Below are 21,591 nucleotides of genomic sequence, written 5' to 3'. Positions count from 1 at the left end.
TTGGCTGGGATGAAAACGTGTCTACTCGTGGTCTCACTCGGCCTATGGTCACTCAGCTTTGCTCCAGACAGTAATGAACAGCCACTTAAACTGGCTGACTGAGCGAACCACAAGGATAATGATAAACATCCGCTTATTTACAGCATCTAATATGTGTCCAAAAAACCCATGCATGTGCGTGTGCATCCTGAATCTGCACCTCCGGTCTATCTGCACACTCTCACGGCACTGCCTTCCCCCCGCTGTGTCCACTTCTTGTGCTGTGTTCCTGGAACACTGCAATGGAGTAATCAATGAGTCATGTGTCCTGATTACAACCCACTCCCTATGGGGCATCTTCAAAGAGCTCAAGAGGAGATGAGGACAGGGAGCAGCATTACCCTCCATGGGGTAATTACAAGTTGGGGCTCCATAGTTTCTACACCCCTTCTATGGAGAGACAGGCTTAAGGACAGAGGAGCTAACAATTCATTCAGCCCTGTTAGCGCAGTGGGAGGCTCCTCAACCACTGATCACCAACTGGTGGTGAATGTCATCCCAAATTATACAAATCCACCAACACACACAAAAACACATGCTGTAGCGGAGTGTGTACACGCTGACAGCAACAGATAAGGACAACATGGGCAAAGACAAAAAGATACTGGAGAGTAAAACAAGTAGACATTTTCAGGTTTGGTGCAGCTGAGTACACGCCTGTCTGTCTCAGGGAAACAAGTGTGTTTGAGTGTTCATGAATTAAAAGGGCCATAAAACTAGACAAATACACTTAAGCACAGTCTGGCTGGCCTTAGGCATTTTCCTCTCCTCCATTACTCGTTCTTATTGGGCTGTCCATTATGCAAGCATGTCTCTTAACATGTCCTACAGCTGATTTTCAAATACCCAAAATCACATGGTTGGTTGTTTTGTCTTGTTAGAGAAAAATACATAGTAATAGGTCATAAAAGAACCAGCAGTCCAAGTTAAAATAAATGTCTTTTCCATTTTCATATGAAGACTGTAACGTCTGTCAATGCTGCAAATACAGCGCAAGAGTTTTAATCACTGTTGTTACAGTTTGATCAGCAGATGCACAACTGAATCCATTGTTGTGCATTTGTTGTCTATTTAGACGTGATCCTTTATCATTATGACTGTGAAACGTGGTAAATTAGTGCTTAAAGTGATGACTCTGGAAAATGTAGTCGGATCAGTGGTGTGGAGACTGTTTGGCTGATGGTGTCTTTGGGTTAAGACTCCAGTAAACCCTGTCTGCATGGTAGCAAACAGAGACGAGTGATCAGAGACAAAACAGTCATTAGCCTTCTTGTAATGAGGAGAATAATATAACTGTGTGTGTGTGTGTGTGTGTGTGTGTGTGTGTGTGTGTGTGTGTGTGTGTGTGTGTGTGTGTGTGTGTGTGTGTGTGTGTGTGTGATACCTGTATTATGGGTGTAAATCAGTGGGTTCCCGTGCAGGTCCTGTAGGCGGTTCAAATCCAAGTTTCTCCACCATCTCAAACCCTAAAAACATAAACGTAATACAAACCTGCATTTATACTGCTTTTTTATTGTCCATAAGGGAAGAAATTGATTTCATATTCACCATGTAAACTACAGAAACCAAAAAAAATTATATTATTCCATTTTCTTTTCTTGAATGGATTTGTTTATATTTACCTCACCGGTTTATCTAGTAGGTTAATATTTAATGTTTTAATTTTCATCAGAATTAAAAAGAAAGAACAAAATCTTCCATTAGCAATTCTGCTTTTTAGACAGAGTGGAGGTGGTGTAACAAGGTAGAACTCAAGATTATCTGCTACTGCCTCCCTGTGGGCAAAATAAAAATTGTCGAATCAGTATATGGTAATCAGTGTCATACATCATGAATACACAGGTTAGTCATTAAGTATATTTATATATTACTGTTGATCTAATCTCCTCATATCTATATTAAATAAAACAGCGCACATGAATTGCATTCCGTCCAATAGCAAGAACAATATCTTTATCAAATGAGTGACATCACACTCAGCAGTTCTCCTAGTAATGTACTTTCTATTATGTTAAGTGTAAAAGTAAAATTAATAAATAACTCTACGTGAGTTGGGATTTTAAAAATGTATCATCAACGTAGACTAGAGGTCTCAAACTCTCGGGCTGCAGGGCCACGTGTGGGCCCCACCACTTAATATCAAGTTAATGACTTATCTCTGTATGGGTTTTTTCGTAATATATTAATTTTGCATCATAAAGACCTTTTTTTATTGTGAACTATATTAGACCGTGTCAAAACAAACACGTTTATTTTGAAATTCTGCTAAAAACACTCCTGAACACATTTATTTTATTTTTTTCCACTTGACCGGCCCCTACTGGCCACATTAGATACTCATTGGTGGCCAGGTCATTTGAGTTAGAGTGCTCTGTCTTTAGACCATAGGGGGACCAAAAATAGAGATAAACATAATTTTTATTTTCACTGAGACACACCATTCATCATACACAATTGTTACATTAACTTTTAAGTAAGGCTTCAACCTTTTATAACCAACTTACTATAACTTGAAAAAGTTTTTTTTTAATACAACAGCCTGATTTCTGAGATTAAAGTCAGAATAGTGAGATTAAAGTCAGACATTTAATCTCACTTTAATTTATTGTTGTACTTTTGTTTCCAAAAATTACAGATCCAAAGTGGTCAGTATATATCCTACCTACATATATTTCATTTCCAGTCATTTCAAAATAGTTTCGAGAAACATTTGCAATAAGTAAATCAGCTTTAAAGAGTATAAGGAATTAAATGTATGCATATGTGGATATTTGGATTGGAATATGGATCATAAGAGAAGCCAATGTGCCATCCAGTATGATTCTTTGCGGTCCTCAGTCCCATTACACTTGACGTTAGGATTTGTCTGGCGGTCCTTGAAGGCAGCATCACACCCTATTTTTTTCTAACATCCGGGAACTTTGGCGCTAACCACAGCGCAGTGTGTGGAAACTGGGTAAGGAGGGCAGAGGAGAGCTCCAGAAAGGCGGATTGATGACAGCTGTCAGTGGAGACAAAAACACTACCTATCTCTGAAGAGAAGCCGAATGGCCCCCTCTTAAACCCCACGTGAAGAAAGGAACAACGCCTTGGCTTTGTCGGTTTTCCTGAAGGCTGTCGCGGAGGTAACGTTTTATTTTGGGGACGGAGGGAATGACGGAAGGATCAGTGCCAGTTTGCCCTGTGTGTCTCTAGGAGAGCCGAGATTAGCACTGCTGGCTATCCAAGCTAACTACCCAGCTAAACAGCCCAGCTAGCTGTGCCTCCTGGGTCTTCGGTGCTAGGGTGGTCATAATCGCGGGAACGACATGTTTGGATAGCTGTGGTTATTGTGTAGGTTTGTCTTCAGTGGACACGCAGCAATACGGTCTTTAAAGGGTAACGTTACAGGTAGTAATATCTGGAGGACGACAGATATGCCACTTAGCATTCGTGCCTAGCTTACAGGGAGCTGGCTAACTTTAGCCAACATTTACGTTGTTGCATTTAGCTCGCTAACCCCGACCACAAGTTCTATTTGTGTACGTTTTGCTATAACCTAGCCGCTGCTTACTATTCCCTTTCCGCAGTATTGGGACGCCAGTGTTTGCGTTGTAAATACGCGGAAAACTATCCGGCGAAAGTCCATGTTTAATAACGTGATGGAAAGTGAAGATGGTTGATTCGCGTCGGCTAACAATCATTTATAATCCTGCGGGCAGTACATCAGTAATAATCGGATTTAGTTTGTTTCATGGCCAGTGTTTTGCTGCGCAATTGTTGTTAATTTTGAATGTCAGACCCACTGGGTTTATGGAAGTAACCGTACTCAAGTAGCGCCCATTCTTCGCTTGGGTCTTCTGACTCAGTCCGGTCCTTAACTAGGCGTTTTCCCCCTGTCTGTACCAGCCTGATGCAGCGATGATTTGTCTGCTATCTGTCTGGAGGTTCATCAAACACGTGTCATCATGTTGATGAAAAGGAATGCTATCACCAGCCGTTAACATAAGCATGTCCAGAGAACAGTCATGGGTTTAGTTCTTGTTCAGGTTAAAAGATACATACAGGAAAACATGCGTTATCATATCAAATACTACAAATATTACTTTATTCTACCCACAATTAATTTTATTCTTAAACGAAGGTTAGACAGCAGTAACAGAGTACATAGTACGACATAGATAGCTAACAAATTAGATATACTTCACATAATATTATAATTAACAGATTTTTATTATATCTTTCTGTTATGGGTTTATTGCTTGCTTAGATCCAGACATGAAGTATTGATTTTGCATTATTTATTCCATTAACATGGTTTCATGTCTTTTTAAAATATTGTCATGCCACTCTATAGAAAATCTATCTAATCTAAACATGAGTTAATTTCTCTCTTTGCAATTGACTACAACTAATTATCTTCTTATTCCTTTGCTGGTGTTCGGGTAAATAAATAATGAGAGGGGGATTCAAATGGAGTAAAGTGTGCTTAGCTATGATATTTGGAGAAATTAATTAAATAAATGAAATAACAATAATCTACATGTTGGCCAAACAAAACTACCATGATGCACAATCTATTGCAGTTATTGCATTTATTGCAGTACAAGCAGTCTTTGCGAATGTGTCTTGCGTATGTTGATTTTATGATGAAGATACATTTTTAACGTATTTTGTATCCCTCTTTCAGATGTTAAAGTTATGGTTATCATCCTCCTGCATACCTCATTAGTTGTTCTCATTGACATCTTATTTTAAAATGAAGGTTGTACTGGTCTTGTATGTCACAGTTAAACCTGGTTCATGTCAGCCACAACTGTTTATCCAAAGCCCTTGTAGGTGCCATACATGAATGATTGTCTGTTTTTGCAGGCATGAGATAGGGAGTACATGGGTTGTTGGAGAGATTAGCGTGCATGAAACCTTACACAGTGAAAAGCAGTTGAAAGTGGAGACGGACCTAATGCATATTTCACTTTAACAGCTCTTGTTGAAGTTTCCTCTGTGTTTCTCTCTTCCACTAGGTATTTACCTACAAGCTTGTGCATTTTCTGGACTCATAAATACTGGTGGAGCAATAGTTGCATCGGCACCATGGGGACACAAGGCTCTGGTCGAAAGCGTGCCCCTGTGAAAGATCGGTTTTCAGCAGAGGATGAGGCTTTGAGTAGCATTGCCCGGGAGGTAAGTTTATATCACTCATATTCATCCTATTGTTCTCTTATGCAGAGACACACCAGGGCTCTATACTTCCCACAGTGTATTGCTCTACTGTATATGTGCACTGCTGAGTCATTGCTTAGGTGATTTTTAGGGCTGCATCTTTCATAATCAATTAATCTGTTGATTATTATCTCAATTAAATGTATCGTTTTGTTCATAAAATGTGAATTGTTTTTTCCCAAACCTTAATGTGAGGATATTCTTAAATGTCTTCTTTGTTTCAGTGAAAAACACAGAATAATTTATTCGGAACACTTTAAATGTTATCTTGGGTGTTCTTGTTTATTCTCCAGCATCTCTAAGACTGGTTTGACAATATCACATTTCGACTCGGACTAGATTTAATTATAGTTAACTTAACAAAACTCTATTTGACACCCAGTTGTTTAATCAACACAAGGCAGGAAGGTGTACTGAATCTGTTATGAAACTAATTCTTATGCTTTTTGGCACAATGGTCAAAGTTTTGTCATTCAACAGACCTCTGAAACATACACATATATGTGGATATTCAGGTTTTACAAGTCAGAGTTTCAGTCCAGGAAGAGAGAGAGAGAGAGAGAGAGACAGCTGGTTTGGACCACAGAGAGCTTGACTAGAGTGTTTTTGTTTGGGGGGGAAAACACAGGCAGGAGAGAAGCAGCCTGGCTTGTAACAACTTGCCACAGGATTATTCCATTTTGTTCCACAGAAGTGCTTCCATTCTTTTGCCTTTTTTCTTTCGGGAATAGGGTAGCTAAAATTGTGATATGCAGAGATAAATTCTGCTATTTGAAAGCTTTTTAGGTTTGGCTTGTACAGATAATACAGTATATCCACATTGTGTGGAACATTTCTGAAGTCAAATTATTTCTTGCTTTCACAGGTGGGATTGTAAAGCTGAATAAATCAACCTTCCATTCATATTTGCCTTGGCGTGCTTTATGAATAACCTCATGTGCTGTTTGAAAGCTGTGCAGTGCCTCATTCTTGGGCACTGAGCACAAGGCTCCATTTGCTCTCTTTATAGTCATGCTGGCCGATCACAGAAACATGAGTCATCTGACCCTCCCAGTGAGGTCCTACATCTGAATCTCTTTATGGAGCAAACTAAAGATTAGATTAACTGTGCGGGGAGTTCAGAGTGTAACTTGTTGCACATCACCAACCTCCCAAAACAAGTCTCCATATCACTGTAGCCTCTGCTTTGTGTTGTGTGTGAGCCTGGATCAGAAAAGTGAAAACGTTCCTGCTCGTGCTTGGCACAGACCACTGCTGAGAATGACTCTGAATTTGAGCCTGCACCGTCACCAGCCTCTTACATTACTCGGCAGTCAGTCCTTTTGAATTCCAATAGCTTGCTTTACAAATCTGACAGTGGCCAAGTGGTTGAATCAGATGATCATCTCAAACCTGTTGCCTATCAGATTAGGATCTAAGGCAGCTAATGGAGATTAAACAGGCCGGTCGTTGACTTTCCCCAGTGTACAGGGGGAGTGTGTTTGTGTGGAAGCTGTAGTTCATAGTCCATATGAATTTAGAGGTGACTATTACAATGGGAAGTGTCACACTTTCTCTTTCCATTGTTTAGACTGCAGAGAGCAAAGCGCATCCTGAAACAAGGACTCTCTGTTTGATCTAACTTAATAAGCCAATGATGCAAGATATTTACCAGCTGTTGAATTGGGTTGTCGTGAAATTTCAGAAGAACCACATGAAACACGGTGCTGTCGTCATTTTCATAGACAATCCTGATGTAATGTTAAGTTTGTTAGAGGCCCTGTGATTTGTTGACCACGTTGTCTGACCACTTAATCATAACAAAATTACCAATGCAGAGGAGCTATATTATTATATACAAGTTATTTTCCTAGGGTAATTTCAAAGAAAAATTTCTGGAATATTTTGATTTCTTTTGAAAGCAACAGTTATAGTATTATTTGCACAGTGCACCTTTCATTTAATGTACCTTTTTGTAAGCTAATTTCTTACAAATAAACCTAGAGATGCCTTGTTGTGCTCTGTAAGTATTTTTGTACATGGTATCTTTCACTATAATATTAATGTTTGCGTTTCAAGTAGTAGAAAATATTATATTTTAGATGTTGTGTTTTGGAATTATGTAGTTGCTTGATTTGTCTGACCAACAGTCTAAGCCCCAATTTGATTATTTATCTTCTATTGCTTTATCCTCCACATGAGGGTTGCGGGGGAGCTGGGGGAATCGGATGAAATATAACAACAAAAAAACAATAAATGATACACAAAGTTTCTTAACTCAAACATTTATTGAATGACACTTTGGATCTGTCTCTCCAATCAAATATTTGTGTCTGCACTTCAGGGCAATTATTTTGAAACTAAATATGAAATGCATGGATAAAAATGTCATCAGCTCATTCATTAAATAATTATATTATTTTATATAATTATTTTTGGTTTTATTATTATTTTTAAAACTGGCTAAATTGGACCAATTAATTAGCCGACAGATTAACGGTTCTACCTCTGTTCATAATTCTGGAGGTGTGTTTGATGGTGAACCGCTCAGGTTACTCTCCCAGGCCCATAATGTGGCTGTCAGTTTGGGTCAGATGGGACAGGCTATAGATAGGACAGAGACAGAGACCTCAGCTGAGCTGCTGTGCAGAGCAGAGTACAGGGCAGCCGTCTCTCCTGCTTACTGATTTGTCTTTTCCATTTGTGTGTTTACAACTTCCGTTCCTTTTTCACCTTGTACAAACCATGTTTGTCTCTAGAATAATTAACCAGAACAGTCACAGGAAACGAGGAACATTTTAAAATGCCATAACCATCGATGAAAGAGAGACAGCGCCTGTACAGACATTTTCTTTTGCTCGAGAGATATCATCAAGTTATTATTTTGTCTCAGACGTCATCTTAACTTTATCTATGACTGTATCATCCAGGAATAAACTCACTCACTTGGAATGTGACAGGGTAAAACACTCCTGTTTAATTCCAACAGTTACCTGTTCACCTGTAACTTCCTCCTACTGTTAAAGTCAACCCAAACCTGTGGCACATGTATTGCTTTCAGTTTTTGTGACTGTTTGTAATATTAGTTTGATATAAAATACTTGTACATGACTTGTACGGGTAACAGTGGTTGTTTAGCATTAATATTATTCAATGAGTGTTCACCCCAGGCTATTATTGAACCAGGAATGGCCTATACTCACACGCCCTGTACTCTGGCAGAGCAGATAAGAAATTGTTGGAATGCTGACTGTTTGTCTGCAGTGAGATACTGTACACAGCTTGCACAGTATTTATGGACTGTCTTTTAGTCAGAGATAAAGGGCTGGGCTTTGTGAGCAAGTGTGCCATTCTTTTGCATGTTGTGTCTTCAAGCATGCTTAGTATGTAATTAGTAGAACCGTCTACATGGCCACCTGTGTAGGGTCCTAAATTAGCTCCTTCTCTGCTGGGGTACTTTGTAAAATAAGTTCCCGTCCGTATTCCAGCAAATTGATTGACTCCCTTTTCTGCCATAGGAGGTTTTTTACTTAATTAAAATTAATATGGTTGTAATTGTATTTTGTTTATTTAAAACTCCAATGCAAAAATGTTGTAACCCTCCCTTGGGAATTCTGAGTAATTACCAAAACACTGCTGTCAACCTAGTGTACCACCCCTCTGCTCCCTAGTTGCTAGAGGTATATCTTGTCAAAGTGCTGAATGACCAGGGATTTTTTTTGCAGTAATTCAACTTCTGAATCTTTTTTGCAGTTGCTGCTTTTTATTTTCACCCATACTCCAACCGTTGGCAGCCATTTCGCTTTACTAGCACAATGTTGCTTATTCAGCATTGTATGACCTCATTTGACAATGACAAACGTAAGGTTATTGCATTAGTTTTACTTCAGAGCACACACTGTAATAACCTGCCAACCAAGTGTATCTGTATCATCAGTATACTGCAGTTTCTTATTATTCATCAATGTGCACAGCAATACCAGAATAACTGTGCTATGTTTTTGGTGCAAGGACATACGTAATAATATATATATATATATATATATAATACATACATTACATAAACATGACACATTATTTTGATGCTGTGCTTTACTGTCTCTAAAGTAGCTTGTACATTTTAGAAAATGAAGCAGTTATATTTTTAGACAATATAGTTCCAGTTATGGGAAGCTGGTCTCTCAGCGGTCTCGACAGTGACACTTAAGATTCTTCAAAGAAATGTCATAATTTTCCAGTGTTTCTTTCTCTTACAGGAAGTGGATGCCTTTAGTACCCACATATATTCATGAACTATATTCTTTGATGTTTTGATAATTCAGTTTTCAAACATGGCTGATTAGTGTGTTCATGTATCACACAGGCGGAGGCAAGGCTGGCAGCGAAGAGGGCAGCTCGGGCGGAGGCCAGGGATATTCGAATGAGGGAACTTGAACGACAGCAGAAAGAGGTATTCAACACAAATTGCACCTGGCTGGAAAAAAACACCTTTATTCAAAGGGAGAGCAACAGGCAAGCCTCAAAAATGCTGCTCTCAACTAAGACCAACATTGCCTTCTCTTACCTCATTACCTGACCAGACATTACAAAATCTGGTGTTGATTTTTGAAGCTCTTCATCTGTGTCCATGACTGTGATTTGACAGTTCAAACACAAACCAATACCCACATAAAAAGGAAAAAAGTGCTGCATGTCCACAGATATCCAAAGACCAAAATGTCTATTCCTGTCGTGAAAGTCTCTCCTTTTTTCCCTTTTCATAGTATTGAGTGAAATATGATTGTATGTTTTTGCTGGCACTTCCTCCCTCTATCCAGCTTTCTTACCACTCATCTGGCAGTAGCAGCAGAAAATGGGGTCAGATCCACCAGTGGATGGTAGGCGAGCAAGAGAGTGCTGCAGCCTCACAGTCCACTAACAGCCTGTTGTGTGTCTGAGTGTCAGTCAACCCTGACAGTTTAGATATACTTGACTCGCAGACTGCACTGTGTACCTCACTGTGGATAAATGCCTTAGCAGTGTATTTTCTTTGGAGACACCCACATCTGTGACTGTGTGTGTCTGTAGGCTAGGCTTTGGCCTTTGACTTTATTTAGAATAGCCGAGTCTGCATGCAAAAGTGTCGTTTGGATGTTCAGCCATAACCCCTTTGGCCTCTAGCTACCTCAGAAATTGTGGATGTTTTGAATATTTATGGACTTGGTACGTCGTGACTCGTGTGTTGATGTATTTAGTAGTGTGTGTGCTCTGTTAAAAGGAACAGATGAGGCAAAAATGTGCAGAATGTCAGCTGTTTCTGTATATAATTAATCTTGCTACTGTTTAAAGAGAGCGCATGTTTATGCCGAAACGTGTTGATGGACACTGTATAGCATGGTTTGGGCTTTGCATCACCACTTTAAAACACTGCAGGGACCTTATTTACGTATGTGATTGAGCCGCTCTACTTTCACTATAGTTTTTACCAACTTTCCTCTCTGATCCCAGGCTGACGCAGAAAAAGCCAAAACCTCTAGTAGTAGTAGTAGGTCCAGCAGTCACCATCGACGGGTCTGTATCTCCCTCAGACACTTCCTCTTTGCCTGTATTTCCTCTTCTTTTTCTTACATCCTGCAGTTTATCTCTCACCACCCATGTCTCTTTCTGTCTGCTTTTGTGCTATGACTCCATGTTTCCACATTAACAGGGACTGGATGATGATGTCATGTCAGTCCGCAGCTACAGGGTGCGTATATAATACACCCCTACCAGTTTTATTAAGACTGTGCTCTCATAGGGGTGCACTGATGTGTGATTGCCATTGTTCTTGCACTTGCTGGAGTAATAGATTCAACTCACATTTTAGGTCATAACTTACTTAACTTGATTGCTGATTTATCCTAATATCTGCTACTGTCGTTTTTCTTTTCTTTTCACTTTTTAGTCAACTTCATCAGCAGTACGTGACTTGGGTTCTAGTAAAAGTCGACCCAGTTCCCGCAGAAAAGATGCCTTGGTGCGTTTGGTTTGCGCATGTGTGTGAGATCATATAGGTGTGGAGTCTGATAACGGGTTCAATACTTGTATTTTAAGCTTTATTTTTCTAAGCCGAACTAACTGATACTGTGCCTCAACAGGAGTCAAAGTTTTCACAGTTCAAAGTTTTATGCTGAAGAAAATATTGACAGTTTTTATATTGAGACTAGATGCAGCATTGAGGCACCTATTTTCCACAGTTTCATTCTTACATTTGATTCTGTTGGACTGACAAAGAAGAACATTCTTTCATAGTGAAACACCTTTTTTAGATTTTTTTTTATACGCTTCGTGGAAATCATTTGTGCAATCAACAGTTTGAAGTAGCTGTGTTTGACTGCATTTGAGCCAATTTTTGGTTGATAATATATTCTTTTTTTTACTTGGCTTCCGTTGCATGCTGATTGTATTAGAAAAAATCCCCTGACAAATGTTTTTACTCCCTCAGTGTGGCCCAGGCAGGGTGTGGAAAAATAAATGGTGTGCTTTGGCGGTTGCTGTGTTAGAACAACTAACCTCATATTAGTGAAACACACGGACTGTGGTGTGCCTGAAAAGACCGTTGACCATCTATTGTTCTCTAATAATTCCTGACTCCTGTTCCCTCTTCAGTCTGATGGCCTCTCCATTAGTTCCTCCACTCTCAAGAGCTCCCGCTCCACTGTATGTACATGTGTGTTGGTCATCCATTAAGCACTGCTTTTACACCTCTCTTGTAGTTATTTGTCTCATTTTATTTATCTGTTTTCTGGGCTAAACAGAGCTCTGTGTACAATGACCTTCATGGCCATAGAAAGAGTTCATCCAGCTCTTCAAAGAAGGACCTGCTGGTCAGTGTCTCTTGCCGTTTGTGTGTTTTCTGTAGCCTCAAGCATGGAGGCAGTAAAGACTAACAACAGTGGCTTCCAGTGATAATTTACTGTTACAACACTAATATGGGATGAAATTGACTATTAAATTCAGTTTGACATTGATCAAACTTTTTAGGTATAGATGCAAGTCTGATGCTTGGGGCAAAAAAATGTTTTATATCAAGGCTTGTTTGAGTACATATGTTACTACTCTTCCAGACTGGTCTGTACCATGATCAGAGGAACTACACCAGCTTAACAAAGACCAAACCACCATCTCCACTCTCCACTTCCACCTATCAGCCTCGGGTCAGTTATCCTCTGCGTGCTGTCTGTCCATCTGTAAGCCTTTTTACATTGTGGTTAAACAGTACCCAGTGAAACTAAATGCTAGTTGCACTGTCTAGTTAGTTGTACGTTTATATTCTTAATTTCATTAGTTGTATTTCTGCAGTATGGGCAACTGTTTTATTGCAATGAATGCACCAAAGTAAAGAGAGAGCTGTCTCAAAAGAGAAAATCATACTTTAACAGAGACGGTGTCACGTCATCTCAGCTGACTTTCACACTCAGCATTTTGAGCTGACGGCTCTGAATGCTACAGGGTCAACAAACATTCATCCTGTTTCCACTTGCTGCTGCTCTTTTGTCTCTCACCACTTCACATTCCTGCCACAGCTCCCCTCTGTCCTCTAAACATTTCCCTGCTCCCCTGTTCTCCAACAGGCCACCACTTCCTTGTCCTCCACCTCTGGTACGGGGCTGCCTCGCAGCTACAGCGTGGTCAGTTTCTGTCCACTGGGTGGCCAGCATCTTTCTGCATGTTTTGAGTTATTTTCAGAATCAGGCTACATCCATTCTCCTCCATTTTCATTTAAAAATGCAAATATTGTGCTCTGGATAAGCCACAAAAACATTGCTGGCTCTGTTTAATTTGAAAACTCCCAAGGTTGGATGGGCTGATTTTGAGTCGTTTGAAAAAAATACACAGTTACCTGCATTCACTTGTTGATTGGTTCTTATTGGTCACAACTCAACGTTCAAACACCTTCAGTTTAATTTCACCTCGTCATTGGAATACATTCATGATTATTGTTCCTTGATAATGATTCTTTCTGAAATAAAGCCAGCTTCCTGGTCACACTGGCAGTACACTTTTAGGTTTGTTGATATGTACTCTGTAGAGCTTAAATGCTCGCCTGGAAGTAGATGGATTTTAACTGAGAATACTGTTTTCAAATTAAAACATAGCAGTATGGATGTGGCCCCAGACCTTTCCCCACTCATGTGGCCACATGCATGTGATAGGATGTCCAGCTACTTATATTCAGCTCCTGGACAGTCTGAGCCTTTAGAAGTGGCCATAAATGTGTGCTTCAGTAAGATAAAGAAGGAGTTGTTTTTTTCTTTAGTTAGTGCTTTTGGTGTAAAGTGCTAGAACACGTGTTTATTGCATGTTACAAAGAAAGTCCTTTATGCATGCCGTTTAAGCTAGTGAGTCAAAGATTAATGTTGCCTCTCATGTTTTGCTGAGTCCTGAATTGTCTCCCACATGTGCACTCAGGCCTCTATTCATGAAGACACTGGTCTTTACGGCTCGGGCTACAGTTCAAAAGCTGTAAGTCTTCTGAATGTTTGTCAAACAGCATTTTAGCCCGCGTACTGTGATGCCCCCGTCTTTATCCTGTCTTGTCCTGTCCACAGCCCTCTGAATACAGCTGGTACTCCTCTGGAGCCAGCTCCACTCGCACCAGCCCTGCGGTGAGCCCCTGATAACCACCAGCACCCTGCATGATGGCAGCTAATAGCACATACAGACACTAACTGCCAACCGGCTCCCATTTGCACCTTCCCAAACCACCGAAGCCTTTCCCCCACCCCACCCTCTCAATTCTGTGGATGATGCTGACTACTCACACCAACCTGGCTACAGGTTGCTTTAGGAAACAACATCTCTGATTGGCGTTTAAACGTGTGATCTGAGTATTCCTTCATTAGTGCTCTTTAGGTGTAGATGTTGAGTCAGGCTTTTTTTTGCCAGTTGTTGCATTTGAGTAGCTTATCAAAATAGCATGACTTGGAATCCATTATTAGAGTCTGTAGAGTAAACCCATGATCTCTTTATATCAGAGACTGCTACTGGATGTCAAGGGATTGCTGATTGAACATGCCATGTGTGTCAGAAAAAAGCTTTGGGCATGCAACCATCTTCTACATTAATTCAGATTCTCATTTTGTGTGTGTGTGTGTGTGTTCGTCGCAGTCCTCAGATGAAGACACAGTCAGCAGCGTGTCTCAGGAGCGCTACAACAGAGGCCGTAGGGACAGTGTGGTGAGCTGTAGGGACTGGGCCTGACAAACATAAAAAGATGCTCTGCTGCTATTGCAGTTGATGGTCTTTATCGAAATCTCTCTTTCCCACTGTCTCCTTAACTGTCACCTTCCTACCTATCATACGTTTTAAATGCTTTGACCATGATGAGTCATCTTCTCTGGCTACATTGTGTTTGTCATTGTGTTTCCTCTGCTCTCCCTCTCTGACTTCTACTCTTTTGCCCCTTGTTATTTATTTTTCTGCTTTTCATCTTCACCCTGTGTGTGCTGTGAGCAGTCGTCAGACTTCTCAGACATAAGTGAGTCGGCTGCTGACTATTTCAGCCGCACCAACCGACGGGGCAGTATTGTGTCTGACATTGACGATTTGAGCATTCCCGATCTGGACGCTGTAAGTGGCTAGCTCGTGACATTGGAGTGAAATTCTGTGCAGCACTAATAATGTTTGAAATCTAATGCATGGTTAAAATAAAATAAAAAATGTTGGTATTCAAAACCCATCCCACATTCTACTGTTCTTATATTCATAACCGTACAGATGAGTAGACACAGATAGCTGAAATGAATGTGACTGCAGTGTGTATCATACATGACACTTTTTTTTTTTTTTTTTTTAAGAGAGCGTTTGTGATTCACTGAATGTTAACTTTGTTTGTCTTTGTGGTCTGTGAACATGCAGCACTCACCCCTCACTTGTATTAACCCATGACCTGAACTGATCTCCAGGTGAAGGACACGACTCGAAGCATGACAGGACGCATGGTTCTGACAGTAGTGTACTGTAACTAATTCTAAAGTATTTTTTATTTTTCTTTCAGCTGGATGAAAAATGTGACAAGCAGTATTCAGATTATAGTCGGGTAAGTGCATCATCATTATTATTAGTAGTAGTAGTAGTAGTAGGGATGTGTGATATGTGTAGTAGTTGTGTGTACAGAACTCGGTTCATTCAGTATTTTCAACAGTTCAGTTTTTCTGTAGATGCTCAAATGCCTTTATTTTAAAACTTAGTAGCTACATGTAGGGACTTCTAAAATAGATTTAGATTTTGTCAGGAACATAATTACACACCAAAAGGCAAGAGGTAAAAACCTACAATGACCTATGAATTAACACAGTATGTAGTTGGAGTGGAGCTATGGCAACAAATCAACAAACAGCCAACAAATGCCTTTTGTAAACGCAGCCTGTGGTTATTGTAAGCTAGTTTGTCAAGTTCATTAAATCAACTCCAGCACACGTTTGTGACAATGCCTCCCTCAGCAGGATTTGAATGGGATCACTTAAGAGCCCTGCGGCATCCGATGACAGTGTTGAATAACATGTCAAGAGTTGTGTGCTATTTTTGTGTTTTTTTTTGTTTTGTTTTTTTCCTCAAATTGTGTTCACCTTTGCGTTAACAGCCATCCTCCCGATGTGCCACCCCGGGCCTCTCGGCAGCCACACTGGCATCGCTGGGTGGTTCCTCCTCACGGCGTGGCAGTACAGACATGGGTAACGTCTATGACCCTGACACCAGTCTGAGTGAACTGAGGGTAAGATATTTACTGTACACACAGTGTCGAATCTGTATACATGTGTCTAAATAAAGGGAGTAGAAAAACAAACCTGTATTAAGACTTTACTTGTTCTAGACTCGGTCGTCATCATCACATTGTCATAATACTCAAACCCATATGTTATATGTTTGAGCCACTTATGTAAACATCTGATTCTGCCTATGAACCTCCCACAGCATTACCTCTGTTTTGAACTCCCTGCTGTTCTAAGCGTCTGCTTTAACTGTTTTTCTTCTTGTTTGCACGGGAGGTCTGAATGTGACGTGTTCTCCGTAGCTGTTCTCTAAATCTGGGTGGTCATGTTTCTGCCAGCTAGACTGTCTTTGAAATGGAAGCACGGGTGCTTTTGTTATCTCTCCTTGAATACCCCCTACCCTCCGGTGCCCACGTTTACCCAAACCATTCCCTCCATCTGCTCTACAGGATATCTATGAACTAAAGGACCAGATTCAGGATGTAGAAGGGCGGTACATGCAAGGGCTTAAAGAGCTGAAGGTAGAGGGGCTTGAGCTCAAAGCATGCCTTCTCTTGTCCTCTGGGAGCAGTATGGCATCACTAACCCCCTGCCACCCCATCTATACCCCCCTGTTCCCCCTCCTGTAGCTCCTAACACCAACTCTGTCTTTGCGTGCTCCCAGTCTGAATTGTGTAACAACCCTTTTGTGTTGCATGATCGTCCCTCACTTCCTGTTTTGATCCAACACACTGGTCGTTGTCTAACGTGAAGACACTCCCACAATTCAGAGGTGTTCGAAGAGTAACACACTCCATCTGCTGACAGATGACTTGAAATTCCTCCATCCAGGCTGCTGTTGTCTACATTTTGGATGGTCCAACTTTAACAGATGTTTCTCTTACAAAGCACACTAGTAGTTTACTCACACACCTGACTCGTGGCCTGTTCTTGAGAGTTAAATGCAGCTGATTCACTTTAGCTAGATCCTTTTTTTCCCTTCACTTCTCTTTCAGATCATCTTTCCACAATACTGCCTTGTTTCACTCCTCAGAGTGATTCAATGCTTTCTAAGTATTGTTTACTCAATGTCACCTCTTGCACAATGCACATCAAATGACCTTTTGGAAAAATGGCTGGTACAGAATTCTTTTTACTTTATAAATAAGAAAAGTGCTTTGTAGCATGTTTTATCTGATAAATGCATTTTTAAATGTTCTGTTCACACCAATGAGAGCCCCCCTCTGTTGCATGTAGGTGATCTCTGCTTTGAATTAGATTACTGTGTTCATTAACGACCTTTCACCCATATCAGGAGTCACTTGTAGAGGTGGAGGAGAAGTATAAGAAAGCCATGGTATCGAACGCACAGCTGGATAACGACAAAGGCAACCTCATCTATCAAGTGGACACACTAAAAGACGTTATCGAGGAGATGGAGGAACAAATGGCAGAGATGAAGAGGGAGCTGGAAGACAAGTCAAAGGTGACTAATCTCTCAGTCAAAGAAAATTTCTGAATCCTTTAATTATGTCCAGTAAACCTGCCAGACATTCATGATACTAAAGTTCCAAAATCTAATGTGGAGCTGAGGCCAAAAAGATTTGTGTCTGTGGTTTCAGGAACTTGAAAGGCAAAAGCACACGTGTACCGTCCTGCAGCATAAACAGGAAGAGCTGAAAGAGGGAATCCGCCAAAGAGATGAGCTTATAGAGGTAAGGTGGTCCTCTGTATTAGGAAACCAAACAGTTTTTGCCCATGTGACCACATCAGACTGTGATTCTGTTAGCACTTAAGACAGATGTTGGTGCCTCTTTGCAGACTTTATAGAGAAGGCTTATATTCTGTAGTAACTGATAAGGAACTGCCTCTAGGTCTCATTCTCTGACTCTGATCACTATTGTTCATTCCTTTCTGTTGATCTCCTCTAATTTGGCCTCTTCTCACCTTGTTCACCTGTTTGTATCTCTCATTTTTGTTATGTGTTTATGTACCGTTCACTTCTTTTTTCCCTTAAATTTTTCCTGTTCTGTTCTTATCATGTGTTGTCTTTTTTTTTTACTGATCAACGCCGCTCCAGGAGAGCCAGAAAATGCAGACTAAGTTAGATGCCCTCACCAGAGAGGTGTTTGACCTGCAGGAAACTATAAACTGGAAGGACAAAAAGATTGGGGTAGGAGGTTCCAGCACTAGTGCACTGACAAGTTATAAGAGGCAATAGATGGTTGCAGTTTTTGGCCTGTAGACACACGTCCATCCATTCTCTTGCCTCTCTTACTGTCTCTGCACAATGGAGACCCTTAAGCATTAGCACTTACCAGATCCCATCCATATTCACAGTTTGGATTTTGCATGTCGAAATAACAGGAGTGTCTGTTTGGATTCTGCAGCTTTAGCTAATTAAACACGTCCACTTGCACTGTGTTAAAACTTGAAGTGAGCAACCTGTGAAATACAAATTCAAGTTTGTTGAGGAGAAATGTATCAAGCATGACATGCATGTCACTCCTGTGGATTACTTAATGTGTGTGAGTGCATAAAGTCAAACTCAAAAAATAGAGGCTTTGTGTCTGAATCAGCAGAATTATTTCCCTACTATTAGAATTCCTCTGCCCCTCTTCTCTACCTCTCTTAACCTTTGCCATTTTCTGTTTGCATGTCCTCATCTGTTTGTTCACCGTTTTTCTCCCTCCTCATTTTTGGCCCGAGTCACACAGTGCATGTTTGTGCATGGGGCATGTCTTGCTGTGTCTGTCATGAGTCTATCCAACTTCTGTTTTGCCTCTTCTCCTCTCTCTTGTCTTGTCTCGTCTGTGTGGCCAGGCCCTAGAGAGGCAGAAAGAGTACTTTGATTGCATTAGGAATGAGAGAGATGAGCTCAGAGATGAGCTCGCTGACATCAAGCAGAAGGCCAAAGCAGGAGAGGTAGGTCCCAGAAAGAAAGAAATGGACCCAGGAATACGTTTTTGCCGCCTGTTATGTACCTTTCAATTAGGTTTGGAGGTTTTTCGAGAGTTAATGTTTCCTTGTATTCTGTGCCCACCTTATTTCTTTGGTAAAGTGCTAAACTGTAATCTTGCTCATAGGCTAAGTCGCTACACACGGACGTCACCATGGTAATAAACACACAAGTCAACATCTGTTATTGTGTTTGCTCGAGGTAAAATAAAAGGGAAAATTTGGAGCACGCTGCTAAAATATCAGTGTTGTGCAAACGAGTGTACAACATTCAACCGCAAGGAACGTCTTAATTTTTTGCCAAAGGGTAAAAGAAGCAGCGTGGAGGAACTTTAACGCACATGGTTTACAGATTAATAAAAATGAAAGTACTTCTGCAAACGTGTCTGAACACAGACGAGTCCAGGGCAAATCCTGACACATTCTGCTTCACTTTGTCTGGAGTGAGGCACTGTGTCAGGAGCTTTTATTTTGGGATATGTTGTAACATTTACAGAGGACCAACTGTTGTTTAATTTTAAAAGTCTTTTTTTTTTAAAACCTCAATGACAGCCAGCTGTTGGTTTGTTTCCTCACCATAGAAACATGGGCTGGTCATCATCCCAGACGGTACACCAAACGGAGATGTCAACCATGAGCCTGTGTCCCCAGGGATCACTGTTGTCTCCCAGGAGGCCGCCCAGGTGCTGGAGTCAGCAGGAGACGGTCCTCTGGGTGAGTCGCAGGATGCAACACAACTGTTTTTGCACATCAAGGCTTGCGATGAGAATCCCTTTTATAAACCGCAAATAGTCTTTATGAGTATGAGTTCAAAGTGGTTTCCTTCTGTTGTGCAGATGTCAGGCTACGGAAGTTGGCAGAGGAGAAGGATGAGCTGTTGACTCAGATCAGAAAGTTGAAGAATCAGCTGGAAGAGGAGAGACAGAAACACTCAAAGGTGGACAGTACGTTCACAGATGGGGAGAGGGTGGAGAACGGTACAGACCTACATTTTATTGAGATGCAAAGTAAGTTGCTCTTACAGCTACATATTAACTCATAAATTACCTTTTCAACATTGTCTACATTTTCTAAATCCGCTTGTTTCTGTTTTCTCTGTAGGAGATGCCAACAGACAGATTAGTGAATACAAATTCAAGCTTTCTAAGGCAGAACAGGAAATGGGTACAATGGAGCAAAATGTAAGTGAAAAACATTTAAAAACATTTTTATTAAAATGTTTTAAGGCTTCAAGTTGCAAGTGTTGTTTTTGCTTTGTGTTTTCAGATTAATAGACTTGAAGGGCAAGTGTCCAGGTACAAGACATCAGCAGATAATTCAGAGAAAGTAGAGGATGAACTAAAAGCAGAAAAAAGGAAACTTCAAAGAGAGGTAAAGACGCCATTTAACTTGTGTTTTGTAGCATGAACGTGTTTTTTTTTTCAGCAGGCTGAATTGTAATGATTGTCCTACACTCCACCACAGCTGCGCACGGCTCTGGATAAGAACGAGGAGATGGAGATGACCAACAATCACCTAGTAAAGCGCCTTGAGAAGATGAAGGCCAACAGGAACGCCCTTCTTTCACAGCAGTGAGGCAAGGCAGCATCACCACAGAAGCCCTTAAACTCGCACCTCTGACCTCTGACTGCCATTTTTGCATCTGGAGCACATTTCCACATTCAGCTGTAACACTTTAAGATTCGTAGCTAACCAAAAACACTTTAAAAAGAATACTTGTAGCACAGGCAAAAAGCTGAATAATGTCTGTCTTTCTAAAAACCAGGTGTTGGGTTTTATCTGGTTTTATCTGGTAAGTTGCCAGGTGTTTTGGGAGGAATGACTCAAAAGTAATAAAACTATAAAGTTGCTGGGAGATGGAACTGATGAAATTTTCTCTGGTCACTACATAATTTTTCTTTGTACATCATGTTATCTGTGAGATTTTATTACCCTCTGACTGGGTGCTTGGCTGTACTGTTTTTGTTTATTATTTGTTTTTTTTGTTTGTTTGTGTTTTCTTTTTCTTCTTTTTTTTGATAAGTTGCATGAATGAGTATAATGATGCTTTTAAACAGATCAACCCTCACAGCTGCTCCGGCCCTGCACCTTCTCTGCTTCCCCTCCACAGTGAAGTGCCTTTTCACACCAGAGACAGAAGGTCTGCACCGCTCCATGAAAAACAATAATAGTTTTAACAGGTACAGAATGATGTATTTAAAAAAACGAGGTGCAGTCAGTATTTGAAAATATGTAGAACCAACTTTGTTGCGGTTTCATTGAAATTTTTCAAATATTTAAAAGATATCTTGGAAATAAATGTGTAATTTACAGAAGTGAGTATACAATCTGAATCTTTTTGCCTTTTCGCTGTTTTCTACTTTTTGAATATGTATCTGTTTAATCCTACTTTTTTTTTTTTTTAGGAAAAAGCAAGGTAATGTTTCGAGTTAACATTTTTGTATGTAATTATTGTATGTGGGATATACTGAGGCACATATAGGAGCATCTACACTACAGCATGACTCATGGAATTATACTTTTCCTTAATTCACCAATTAAGTTTCCATACAGACGTTGCAAACCTGTAATTATCCATCAGGCTTTTTGCAAATGAAGGTTTAAAGTTACTTAATGCTGAGCTTTGATTCTTCCACATTACACATACCTCAGAGTGATGAGGGAAAAGTGCAGCAATAATAAATGTCAAGCGTGTGTGCTG

General features: G+C 40.4%; 1 protein-coding gene across 3 annotated transcripts; it reads left to right on the top strand.

The window, feature by feature from the left end:
- The first annotated feature begins 2,991 nt into the window (after window positions 1-2,991).
- On the top strand, window positions 2,992-20,952 carry lrrfip2 (leucine rich repeat (in FLII) interacting protein 2). 3 transcript variants are annotated; one of them, XM_083897620.1, is made up of 27 exons: window positions 2,992-3,164; window positions 5,043-5,202; window positions 9,584-9,670; window positions 10,038-10,097; window positions 10,708-10,770; window positions 10,907-10,945; window positions 11,144-11,215; window positions 11,848-11,898; window positions 11,997-12,065; window positions 12,306-12,395; window positions 12,813-12,869; window positions 13,651-13,704; window positions 13,791-13,847; window positions 14,350-14,418; window positions 14,698-14,811; window positions 15,239-15,280; window positions 15,824-15,955; window positions 16,403-16,474; window positions 17,248-17,418; window positions 17,555-17,647; window positions 18,013-18,105; window positions 18,756-18,857; window positions 19,472-19,604; window positions 19,727-19,897; window positions 19,992-20,071; window positions 20,157-20,261; window positions 20,355-20,952. In XM_083897620.1, exons 2-27 carry the CDS (start codon window positions 5,113-5,115, stop codon window positions 20,463-20,465), a joined length of 2,277 nt encoding a protein of 758 aa, XP_083753746.1. In that variant the 5' UTR covers window positions 2,992-3,164; window positions 5,043-5,112; the 3' UTR covers window positions 20,466-20,952. The 3 variants fall into 3 exon arrangements, with proteins under 3 accessions (XP_083753746.1, XP_083753747.1, XP_083753748.1); XM_083897621.1 differs by lacking the exons at window positions 10,038-10,097; window positions 10,708-10,770; window positions 10,907-10,945; ... (7 more) ...; window positions 14,350-14,418; window positions 14,698-14,811; XM_083897622.1 differs by lacking the exons at window positions 10,038-10,097; window positions 10,708-10,770; window positions 10,907-10,945; ... (8 more) ...; window positions 14,698-14,811; window positions 16,403-16,474.
- Window positions 20,953-21,591: the final 639 nt, after the last annotated feature.

This window comes from Microchirus variegatus (genome assembly GCF_963457635.1).
Source record: "Microchirus variegatus genome assembly, chromosome: 11".
NCBI classification, from domain to species: Eukaryota; Metazoa; Chordata; class Actinopteri; order Pleuronectiformes; family Soleidae; genus Microchirus; species Microchirus variegatus.
Note: the sequence above shows the minus strand (reverse complement) of the source record. Positions and strands in the feature narration are given on the sequence as shown.

What these genes read in the sequence shown, in the direction of transcription:
- lrrfip2 (XM_083897620.1), top strand. Translation starts at nt 5,113, where the DNA reads ATGGGGACACAAGGCTCTGGTCGAAAGCGTGCCCCTGTGAAAGATCGG. An exon ending in CCACTCGCACCAGCCCTGCG is followed by an intron (nt 13,848 to 14,349) that starts GTGAGCCCCTGA and finishes TGTTCGTCGCAG; the next exon opens with TCCTCAGATGAAGACACAGT. An exon ending in GAGGCCGTAGGGACAGTGTG is followed by an intron (nt 14,419 to 14,697) that starts GTGAGCTGTAGG and finishes TGCTGTGAGCAG; the next exon opens with TCGTCAGACTTCTCAGACAT.